We start from the raw sequence: 13190 nt of genomic DNA on the forward strand, positions 1-13190 counted from the left end.
CAGACCATATGAAATCTACGCCCTTTTTTATAAGATCGGTTTATGGGGAGCGGCTATGATGGAGTAGTTTCTAATAAACCTCCTATAGTATCCGCTACATCTAAAAATTGCTGTATTCCCTTGATGTTAGTAGGTATCGGAAAGTTACGGATAGCCGATACCTTATCATGGACTACTTTAAGACCTTCACTAGAAACCGTGAAACCTAAATAGACTAGTTCTGTTTTAAAAAATACGCCCTTTTTTATAAGATCGGTTAGGGGAGCGGCTATGATGGAGTAGTTTCTAATAAACCTCCTATAGTATCCGCTACATCCTAAAAATTGCTGTATTCCCTTGATGTTAGTAGGTATCGGAAAGTTACGGATAGCCGATACCTTATCATGGACTACTTTAAGACCTTCACTAGAAACCGTAAACCTAAATAGACTAGTTCTGTTTTAAAAAATTCACACTTACTTATCTTACCCTTAAATTATGCTGCCTTAGTCTTTGTAGCACTAACTCTAATTTACGTAAATGTTCTTCTAATGTATTGGAAAAGATTACTAGGTCGTCCATGTAGGCATGTTAGGATATCTCCTAACAAGTCTCCAAACACGATGTTTATCATACGAGTAAAAGTTATGGAGACAACGTAAACCAAAAGGCATACGCAAAAATTCATAATGTCCCCCTGGCTGTGCTGAAGGCAGTGCAATGGATACTCTCTTGTTCCAACGGAATCTGGGATGAAATCCTTTTAGTAGGTCCAAGCTGGTGAAATATATGTTCTGACCTAGTAGAGATAGGATATCATCAGTACTGGTACTGGGAATCGGTCAGTTGATTGTTTCTTCTTTATTTAAACGACGAAAATCGACGCATATCCGCCAAGTTCGATCTTTTTTCGGTACTACTATTAACGGAAAGGAAAATTATAAGGGCTGTTGATTTCCTAATGACTCCTTCTTTTAGCATTTTACCTACTTCCTCTGTTTATCTCATTCTGAAATTTCATAGGAAGTCGGTACGAAGGTACATAGATTACTTTCTGTTTGTCCTTGAGCCTTATTTGATGCTCGATGACATCCGATTTTCCTAAGGTTCCATCCGTAGTGGAAAAAACATCATGATATCAGTTAAAAGATTCAAAAATTTCTGCTGAATTTCTTCTTCTTGAATGTCCTTATTGATTTGTTCTTTATAGATTGCAAAATGGATTCATCCCGCAACTGATTGAGCGTGATTTATCTCAGCTACGGTAAGAATGCGATTTTTATAAACTTCCGCATCCAAGATATGTTGAATTTTGTGGATTACTAAAGTGGTATTCAAATGATTACAGACTTCGATGTGACATTGTTGTTGTGAGCCGACTGTATAAATGGCTTGTGTGACGGATAATCCGTGTGTTTTCAGAGTTTCGGAAAGGATAACGTTTCAGATCCTGGCAAGTTCTCTTTACACGCACTAATATGTTCGAAGTTACGTTCGGCTCGAGAGTTTGCGTGCAAGCTGATATTACGGGTCGAGCGAGAGTTCTGTTGGGTTGCATGTATTATTTCTTGGTTCATGAGACAGGTGATTGGTTCTTCAATGTAAGTGACTACTCTGTCTGTCTCTTTATTATCTAAAACTGATTTTAGGGTATTAGAAGACTTATAGAATTTTCCTTTGATATACACGCCGTGTTTTGCAGGTGCTAAAATAATATTTTGAGTGCCCATAGACGGGTATCCGTATATTACTGCGGGATACATATTAATGTTTTGTACAACGATAAGGTATCGGAAAACGTGCGCTTACCGACCTTGTACTGTACATGAGTTACTCCTACCACATTTAATTCATTATTTCCTATGCCTGAGAGTCTTATTCCGGACTTCTCTATAGGGAAATTTGAAAAAGAGTAATGAAAGTCCTTAAATCCATGATATTACGTGGACTCCACCGAATCAAAGAACAAAGTGAATGACTTATGGTCCAAATTTACTGCATGTAAGGTTGGTCGCAACTCGTCTTGACTAATAATTGCATGAATTTGTTTCAAATCTACGGGAACCTGCACAGATTTTTTGGATTCGGCCGTGTGTTTCATAGGAAAATCAATTGCCTCACAATGATCTGATAAATGATTAAACTGATTATTTGATACAAAAGATGTTGATATTGATGACCCAACAATCGCCCTCTCCCACCTTGGAGCAAACTACGTGTATTATTTGCTTTGTTTATCACACCCTGAAAATTCGCTTGACCTTGCAAGTTCTGGCTAGACGACCCAGGAACAGAGGTACCTGAAGCACGATTTGTTTGTTTCTGCTGTTGTGCAGCATTTCCGTTTGCTTGTTTCTTTTCATAGTACTTATTCTTCGTCTGAAGCTGCCACCAGTCTAAGTCTCTTCGCTTTTGCGAAAGACTTTTTTTTGTTTCTCCTTACGACTGTCATTCGTAAGTATTTCTGGTTCCTTTCATCTCCTATGTGATATCTTAGTAGAGTGGTTCTTCTTAAACTAAAGGAGAGGATTCAAACAGATAAGTTGAAAAGATATAACAACTTTATTCTGTAACTCCATACTAAGAGCTGCAGTTCGGTCGGGAGACCGATATGTTTGAATGCTGGCACGGAACTGCCATTCTAAAGCATCACGTCGATAGCGGAACATTAGCTATCTCAGCGATTCATATAAAAACATACGTAGTCCGCCGGCTCGGAAGTTACAAGTTTCCGGCGTAGGTTAACAGGTCAACCGCTTCCCATGGAAGTTGTTGTGCAAAGTTATCATTAATGCAAAATGATGACAATGTACAGATTTAAACCAGGCTACTGCAGACAGCGCATAGCGTAATCTAGATCTGCATTGGTCACGTAGGACCCTCCTAATGCCATGACCTCAGGTCATGGGTTTTTTATTTACAGATACTGTAATTTGATAATGTATTCATTACATTATATATATATATACTATATATATTATATATATAGTATTATATAAATATATTATATATATATATATATTAGTCTATATGATATATATCTATCATATATGGCCAAGAATATATCTAAGATATTATTCTATAATATATATATAAATATATATATATATATATATATATATATAATATATATATAATTATATATCTACATATATATATTTAATTAAAATTATAATATTTTTTTTTTTATTATTTAATATTAAATTATAAATTAATTTATTTTAATTTTTATATCATATATAATATATAGTTATCTCTATATCTATATCTATGTCTCTATAGTATATATATATATAATATTATTAATATATGATATCATATATATTTAATATATATATATATATATAATACATAATATATATATATAGTTATATAGTATATATTATAATTATATATTATCTCTATATATATATATATATATATATCTATATCTATATATAATATATATATATATATATATATATTTATTAGATATTATCTATATATATATATATATATAGATATATATATATAGATAATATATATCTATAATATTATAATATATATTATATAGATAATATCTATATATATTTTATATACTAATATGTATATCATATCTATATATTATATTATAATATATAATATATATATCTATATATATATAAATATAAATTATACATTATCGACAGATTCAGATATCTATATCTATATATATATATATATATATATATATATATATATATTATATATATATATATATATATATATATAAATATATATATATATATATATATATATATATATATATATATATATATATATATATATAGATAATATATATATATTTGTACATAAACCATCCAGAACACTTACATGCCAGAAACGTTCAATGCTGTTGTGAAAGATCTAAATCTAATTTACAGATCATCTTGTCTGTGAGAGGGGTTGGTTTAAGCTGAGATCCTCCTGTTACTACAAGAGTGAAGACACCAGCACTTGGGAAGAGAGCCGTCAAAAGTGCATAGCCTTGAATTCCGACTTGGTCAAGATCTCTCATAACGACGAGTACAACTTCCTCCGTGGTGAGTAGAAGTAATAGTGGATTTAAATGTTTAAGGAAGCCACTACAGTGGTACCATCAGGTTTGCTAAAACAAAACAGATAAGTCACTGCTCTAAACTCAAATAAACCTAGCAAAGATTTTCATCTTTAAAGAATTTATCATAAATGAACACAATATAATTTAATAATAGTTTTTGGTATGTACCAGTAAGACCTTAGGGGACTCGGCTAACATAAGGGCTGCTATTTCTTTTACTGGTACCAGATGTATTATCTTGACGATCTAACTTTCAAAATGAGTTACAGAAGAGCAAAGCTAGATTATATATCATAAACTTCAAACAAGTTTACGTGTCATCTATTTCCATAGAATTTCTAGGCAGCAGGTTTAACTTTTATTTTAAAAAATGGGGTATGAGACAAAGCTGGAGAATTATACTTTCTCATTCAATGTATTTAAGCATTCTCTTTGCAGATCTTGCAAAAGGTCACAACACCTACATAGGACTCAGTGACTTGCAAGAAGAGAGTACCTACAGATGGGTTGTAGATGGCACCATTCACCAAATCGTTGAATCATGGTAAGATCCGAAGTTGTACAAATAGAGATTCACAATGAATGCCATAACTACGTAAAGCATTACTCTTCTTCAAGAAAACTGAGAGGGGGAAGAAGGACCATTCGAATTATATCACGGAATAGGGTAATAGAATCTCTGGATAACTCTTAGACTACTGAGAAATGATAATCAGAGTTAGACAGAGAACCATTAATCACTGTCCACAGTATCATATAATGTGTATTATAGGCAGTACCCTAATGCATGAAATTTGGATCCAAGGAAGGCCTAGTGTTCTGAACATTTGCTAAAGAATGAATCCATTTAAAAGTTATGAAGCATTGCTGATAAAATAGTTTTCGGGGAAGTATTGGGTCTTCAGATAGGACTCTTAATGTTCCCCTATCATGCACTCTTCAATTCAGTGGACAGGATATATGTAATCCCTACCCTTAGGATTAGTCACAAGTGGTGGAGGCACTGACAACATTTTTAGTAATAAAATGCTTCTAGTAGTGTTACTCTGATGGCCTGTTTTACCACCACAAAATGCACTTATAAAATTACTCACCGCAGTATTCACTATACAATATACGAAATTCACAATAGGTGAAATCGTACGACAATACCAAAAACCAACATGTGCAAAACCAATTCATGGGTGAAAATAAACACTATGATAAAAATTGCTTAATTTAATACATAAATATGAAAACAAAAATGAAATCTGAACCAATAAATACACAAACAATATCAAAACCAACTATACTTAATTAAACACAAGGCAAAAATCAATCATCCAACTAACAATAGAATTCAACACACTGAAACACAAAAGGAGGGATCCAGCAAGGAGGAGATAGGCAAAAAGAAAGAATAGCCTAGTAAATACACGCTAATAAATCCTAAGGTGGTCCATGAAATATAAAGCCGTGATCTCCTCAAATTAAAGATCTCCATGCCTGGAGAGTAACACAGGGTAGCTGGATTATCAGGGCCCAATCACAGCACTGTCTATACTTCCATTAACACACGGGCCGTGATCCAAACGAATTGTTGTGTATATAAAACATATAAAGGAGGTATAAGTACCCTACCATTGGCTTTGATAACTGGACCAAGGATGAACAGAAGATAAATCCTGAAGCTGCAGGCAAGTGGGAATTCAATATATATGGGCAGGATGTAAGTATCCTCAAAGTAGGAATCACTCTCAAAGCAGAGGGTCAAAGCAAGTCAATAAAGTGCCCGGGTGAAGATCCAGAGAACAACTGTCTCAAACTCCCACAGGAGTAGTACACTACCCCTCGGCCACCTGGGGTTGGGGAGAGAAAAGCTACCCAGCCTCAAAACATGAAAAAGACAATATAGTCGTTAGCCAAAACGTTAACCAATTAAACCATCAGAGAGGAGGAAAACAAGCTGATAGACTAATACAGTATTTTTAACATTCAGTATTTAACTAATAACATTAATCAAATATAATTAAATGACAACAAGATGACAATTACCATTTGGAAAGACGATGTAGGAGGTGTTTCTCAATAATTATTATCTCACTGATTCCAGGTGGGGTGAAGGCGAACCCAACAATTCAGCAGAACGTTGTGTCCATTACTATCATTCAAAAGACGATCGCCTCAATGATGCTAACTGTGCCAAGGAGTTTAGGTAAGGAAATAATAATAATTATTATTATTATTATTTCAGTAGAATAAACCTATTCAAATGTAACCAGCACACAGGGGCCATTGACTTGAAATTCAAGCTTCCAAAGAACGATAGTTTCAACCTCGCACTGCAGACCCCACACTGCAGCATTATCATGAAACCATTTCAGCAGAAAAGAATCATTACTTGACAACATGTTAACCTCAAGAGAATCTGTAAGCAGCTGGGGATTGTTGGGGATTCAAGTGACAAGAGTTAGAAATGGACAAAAAGTACATTTTCCTTTTGCCCTATGAAGTTCAATCATCTTCAACAGAGTAAGTAGTTTAGAACTCAATCAAGCTTTTCCACCTCAAACAAGAATTATAAAAATATTACCTTACAGGTACATTTGCGAGAAACCTGCCCAACTGCCTTGGAACTTTGCTTCAGTGCTAGATGAAGAAATGCCTGCAGACAAGTGAAATGGAAGATGGATCAGGAGTAAGAGTAGTTTTCCTTCTAAGTGTCTACATAAAGTAAAATTGCCTGTTGTTGTGTACTTGCATTTCTTGAGCTGTATTCTGTTGGACAATTTGATAATTCATGTTTACATTTCTTTAATTAATCAATACATAGAACTGCAACAGTAAGGTTTACTTCAAACTGATATACATCAAAAGGAAAATGAGTATAAAGCTATCTGGTTTACCATTTGGTAGGAGAACTGAAGTGTTTTGTGAATACGTTTCTTTCAGAGTAGTTTCTCTGTGATGTCTTACTTTCCCTCTAGGTGAGAAACCAACTCCATCATCTAGGAAAGTAGGTTTGTAATTTTAATAAACATGGTTGATCTAATTTGAAAAGGGGTTGAGTCTCTCATGAGACGATTTATTGTTGTGTGTGTGTGTTTTTTTCTTTTTTGCAAAGTAGCCTAATTATCTGAATAATGGAAGTGTTGTGTTGACAGACACTGTTCTTTAGAAACTAGGCATATAAATCTTTAAACGCGCATCTGTCTCTGTCTCATGAATGAAACGTTACCTACAACAACTGTTAGTCCAGTAATTAAAGAGACGAGGTTTGAAAAAATAGCTTTTTGTTTCTCAACTGATTAGGTTTCATTGGGTAAATTAGGTTTGATAGCTAAGATATAAAATCTACCCTGATCTGCTCACTACTAATGCCCTGAATTGGCCCTAATCCAAGATGGCCGCCATTGCCAATATTTAATGCCAAAAAATTAAACGTCTTCCTAACTAATAATGCTATAAAAGCAAATAAGGTATGTAATTCTATGGTTTGGGGACCAGGGAATTCATCTAAAGCATTTTCAATAAGATTAAGAAGATATTAGAGCTTGATTGTGACAACATCCGTAATTGTATTCCCAAATTTAATATCTAGGAAGCTGAATCATCCAGAGGCTCTGCTTTACTATTCACTGCAGCATTGATGCAGTGATTCCCTTGCAGTGACCACAAGCCAGGGTGCACAAGAGTCCATCTTTGCGACAGGAACAAGAATTTTTCTCACACTTGACGTGACAGTTGCATTTGACTATTTTCAACAAAGATGCTTGAGCGGCATCCTTCTGCATCCTCATTGGCTTCAGTTTCACTAGATTCTGGTCTTTGTGGATAAACCAACCCCACTTTATTGGATGAAGATGATTAATTTGCCATGTCTAGTTTACCTGGTGGTACACTGTAACTGTGGTACTTGGCTGCATCACAGGTGGGTGGAAGAGGTTCAGGAGTCAGATAGACCAACCTGGATACCAATTTGTTACTGAAAATAGCTGCTCTTTCAAAGTCAAAGCTATTTCCAGGCTTACAGTTGTATAAGATTTCTAGAGCAGCTTGCCCATGCTTGTTATATCATCATGACATTGATTTGCCTTCATAAATAACTGGGCATGATCCTTGAGCTGATGGCATTTGTTAAGTGCCATGACCTTCCCTATGCCGTATGGCCTTGATGTCTTATCACACCCTGTGATTGCATGCAGGAAGAGCAATGATACAATAAGGTCAGGAGTTAGATGATCTTGCAGGATCCGGATGTTGATTATCTTGTTCACTGTCTGCAAGAAGATGTCATGATGTCTAGGACTTAGATGGTGCTGGAGCAGGACCAGCAGGTCGGTGTCATCCCCTATAACTACCACTAATCTCCTTTTGGCCATAGCACATACTGTTGACACAATGTCGTAGTGGGCAACTCCAGTTACTTTCAGCTCATTACCAATAAATTGCAGAAACTTTTGTTTGTTCCTGGGGTTTGCAAGGAAAATGTTCTTCTTCATGGTCAGCTGCATTTCTGGCTTAAAGTAATGTCTGTTCCGATGTTTGAGCTGGCACGTCTCTGGTGTGCTTTATCCTTGGTAGAGGGACCTTTTCCATAGCCATCGAATATGACAACCGCATGTCTGTAGTGCTGAAGTATATACCGCACATACAAACTGGACAGACAGGTATATGATGTGATGGACTTTCTTTTGGCAGAGCTTCAATGATTATGAAAGCTATCCACCACAACTGCTGGTCAAAAGTGATAACTGGAGTTGTGTTGTACCTGCTAGCATGGTACATAATATACTCCAACATGGAGTGCACACAAATAGGGTGAGATGGCATGAGGTCAATCATAGGCAGGATTATTTCAACTTTTTCCTGGATGTGGGATGTGATGTAACATCTGTATGTACCACATAGGTTGTGGCTTTGGAAGGTGGAAGGCTACTGTCCACATCAAATCGAGGCTGTCATTTTGTATGTCTCGTTGAAACACTTCAATACTGGTATACATAATTTTGAAAAGAAGTGTCTTTGGATTTCTCTGTTCAACCAGATCCACTTGAGCTAATTGCTTGATGATCTCCATGTCCATCTTGCATCGTGGGATTTTCTTGGTGCTCTTGACAGCTGGGATAAATGTTGCCATTTCGCCTATTACATGAACTGACCCATGGCCATCTAAGGTTCTGAAGACATGGTCAACACTGTCTGCTTGGTACTGGAGGAAAGAGCCTGCAGTTCCTTCTGGGAGATCAGCACAGTGCACTGTTGCAGCATTGCATCGATACTTGTTTGGCTCTGTGTATGCAGAAGCCAAGTTTGCTGATCATGTTAACCAAATCACGGTGACCATACTTGTTTTTGAGTGTCACACTGAGACCAACTTGCAGGGTGGAAGAAATGAGCACTAATTGAGGCCACATGCAACTGTGCATTTCTACACTTGAAAATGCTGCTTAGGGGCATTCAAATGAATAAGGGAGGTATGCAACATTTGGATTAACATAAACATTTCATCTGAATTTTGGTACTCCAAATTATGAAGTTCCATGAATTTTATCTCAGTTCTTATGAATTCCCCAACCGTTTCAATAAGTCTCTCCATATCATAGAGTTCTCTCGATTCACTTGCTCTGTCATGTGCTTCTTGGATAATAGTTTCAACATGGGACTTCGGAGTAATGATATTAGAACATTGTTTGATGGTGGTAATTGATACCCTTGCACCATAGTGGTTCTCCAACTTTTGCTTCAGTTGCTTGAGGATGTACACTTTCTCCTAAGTCATGCCACTCTCTCTTATCATAACTAAGAGCAAGTATTGCAGTGTAATGGTCTCACCGTTGTTGTTTCCCAGAAAATCAATTTCATATTGAACAGAATCAGTTTTGGATTTGCTTCTAGGTCGACCAACCTTTCTTCTCTTGCTGAAAGATTTGCATTCGTCAGATGCAAATCCTGGGGAGCCCTTCCCTTCATGGACAGATCCTTGCACTCGTGATGGTAGATCCTCCTCAGCTGGTAGAACATTTATCACAGAAAGACGAGACTTGACTTTCAAGGCCCAATTATCTTCCCTGATGTGACAGGGACTAAGGATATTCTTTTGAAATCCTTAAGTCATAACATGCCAGTATCTGTAGCTATGGTAGGATTTTTCTTTGCTAGAGACATTTCAACGAGCACTCCTTAGAAGAGGCAGTGATTTTGAAATGGAAGACGTATTCCTCTTCTGATCTCAGGTTTGCCTTACCCACCTCAGAAGAATCATGCTTTTTGGCAGACTGGATGGTTTTGGGATTTGTGTGCCTACTCCTGCAGACTTTGTGCACAAGGATATCACGGCTCTTGTTAATACCCACATCTGGAACATCTAAGTTTTTCTCTTTGTTTGCACTGTTAATATCAGCACACCCTTTCTTTGTCAGCTTGACATACTCTTTGGGCTTCCCTCAATTAATCACTTTTCTACAGATGACACACGCTATATCTGTTCAGTCTTAGTTTATCAGCCCACACTACAATCATGCAATTAATCCATGCACATGCTACCTGTGCAAATGAAATGAAATTCAAAATTATCAACCTGGAAACATTGCAAAGAACATAGGTGAAAACATGCTGTAGATCACAAATAAGGCAAAGTAACAACATTAGATAATTGTTATTTACACAGAAATTTAGAAGATGATTGCAATTATCTGAAAATAGGTCACATACAAGCATTTATATATTACCATGCTAAATGAAGTCCTTGACCTGAAAAACATAAGGTTAGACACTTTGTTTGGATTTATAGGTCTCATAGTCTGGATGATATGGTAATTTTAGCATACAGTAGTGTAGCATTGGCCATCTTAAATTAAGGCAATTTTGGGGCATTAGCAGTTAGCAGATCAGGGTAGATTTTTATCCAGAATAGTAGACCTGTTGAATCCAGTTGAAAAACAAAATAAAGCAATTTGCTCCAACCTGACCATATTTTTTCACTTTAATTACTGGACTATGTACTTAGGTTTCAATTCCCCTTCACTTTGCCAGAGGATGTCTCATTCAATAAGACGAGCAAACTTCATCCTGTATCTCACAGGCAGTCAGCAACCAATTTTGGGTTCATTTCTTGCCTGTAACATTTTCATTTATCCTAGTGGGATATGTGGGGGTTAAGTTACCCAAGCAAATTCTGCAACAAAACTTTCCTACTGTGAGATTAGGACAGATAACAAGTTTTAGAGTCACTACAAAAACACTTAACAATACATTTGTTGCTAGAGAATAGGCAGAACCTGATACAGAGCAACTTTGAAGAGGTGGAAGACAACTGGAATGTATTTCAGCATTGTAGGAAATTTCTCTGAAAAAATCACTTGTTTTCTGCGAGATATTAAAGTTTGTTACAACATCTTATCTTACTACATTCTGATATATCTACATTTCAAGCCTAGTACTAAACGTACAAATTACATGCAATCACCAGAAATAAATTCCTCTTGTTCCACGTTGTCCGAGCCGAGAATTGAACTTTGGACCACCGGATTCCCACCCAAGATTGAAATCAATAGTAGGTACATTGCCGAAGTCTGTTGCGACGCCAAGTAATATTACTCAGACAATTATGCTCAATCATGAACCAAGATCTTTTATTTCATCCGGAAATCTGTCCAGAGCGACAGGAGGAATTGTGTGGAAAATCGGTCAGAAAGGAACTGCGCCAATAACACGTGAACTCTTGCTCCTCCTCTCCCACGGATATTGGGAACTGTAACATTGAATTAAAATGATTATCGAGTTCTAGATGGATTCTAATGTCTCAAAAATGTTTCTATATTTAAATCTGATTTTATTTTGGAAATCTAGAAGTTGATTCCAGTCTCCGACAATAATGTTTAACTCCGACGCACGAACAGATAGATACACTTGAAATGTAAAACTTTACAATTGATTTGAGAAACTTGTAGTCAAAGAGATGTGAAATGGATGTAGGGTTAGACAGTATAAAACAAATATTAATAATAATAATTGCCGGTGTTAAAGACACTTTGGTTCCCCAGATACTGTGGTGGTCTGATTTTGGATTCTGGGATTCCTGACAGTTAACAAAAGAAAAGCGACAGACAAGAAATTCAAGCATCAATATGAAAATAACTTTGATACAAAAAATGACGGTGTTCATGATATTGATTTTCTTTTTATTTCTCGCCATAGAACAGTCACCACTGGTGGGGAAGGAGCGGTCACAGTCTGTAGATGTTATAATCATCCAAAATTAGTGGGACTCTAGTATCTGGAGAGAACGAGTGGTGAGAGCAGAAGGAAGGGAGATAAGAAAATCGACAAAAATGGAAAAAATAAATTTTCAAACCAAGTAATACAGAACTGTAGATTTGATTTCACATTTCTGACTTGTTCTTCCAAGTAAGCTCCCAGAATACTACTAAGGGTTTTGCACACCGTACAAGCACATTTTTGGGCAATAAGTCTGTAGCGAACACTCTTATCAGTACGGGATTTTGCTATAGTGTATTACACCCAATGCCATAATTTATAAGAGTATCATGAATCACTAATTCAATAAAATAAAGACACTTGTCCCTGTACCAAGAGGCACAAACTCGATTAGTCAGAAATGGATACGAACACAGCTGTGGATTCCCCTCTCCTTTCTACCATCACCTGCCCCCCTCCTCTCTCTCTCTCTCTCTCTCTCTCTCTCTCTCTCTCTTTGAAAGTTGCTTCAGTTTAAACCTTTTTTTTGTATGATTTTCTTCTATCTATCTATCTATCTATCTATCTATATATCTAATAATTTACATTGCTGTATAATATCTAATGAGCCACTTGGTTGTTGGTTGTTACCTGCCAGTTGACTGATTTATTTATGCACTGATCCTCTCATATATATATATATATATATATATATATATATATATATATATATATATATATATATATATATATATATATATATATATATATATATATATATATATATATATATATATATATATATATATATTTATACGTTAGTACATTTAAACATATTTTGTATACACACAAAATGAACATTCATGACTTAAAATATGTGCATCGGTATAATCAAGGCTTTAACTCTAATGAATGTCGGGCAGAAAGGCTCAATTTTTATTTGTAACAGAGTAAC

The 13190-nt window shown here is 35.8% G+C and overlaps 1 protein-coding gene across 1 annotated transcript in view; it reads left to right on the forward strand.

Moving 5' to 3' along the window:
- Nucleotides 1-10465, forward strand: part of LOC135203514 (perlucin-like protein) — a 16919-nt gene extending 6454 nt beyond the window's left edge. Inside the window, exons 3-6 of the mRNA XM_064233246.1 lie at nt 3882-4040; nt 4496-4601; nt 6150-6251; nt 6637-10465. Of these exons, the coding sequence (XP_064089316.1) occupies nt 3882-4040; nt 4496-4601; nt 6150-6251; nt 6637-6715 (446 nt within the window). The 3' untranslated portion in view covers nt 6716-10465. The remainder of the gene's footprint in view (nt 1-3881; nt 4041-4495; nt 4602-6149; nt 6252-6636) is intronic.
- The last annotated feature ends 2725 nt before the right edge of the window (nt 10466-13190 follow it).

This window comes from Macrobrachium nipponense, chromosome 36 (assembly GCF_015104395.2).
Source record: "Macrobrachium nipponense isolate FS-2020 chromosome 36, ASM1510439v2, whole genome shotgun sequence".
NCBI lineage: Eukaryota > Metazoa > Arthropoda > Malacostraca > Decapoda > Palaemonidae > Macrobrachium > Macrobrachium nipponense.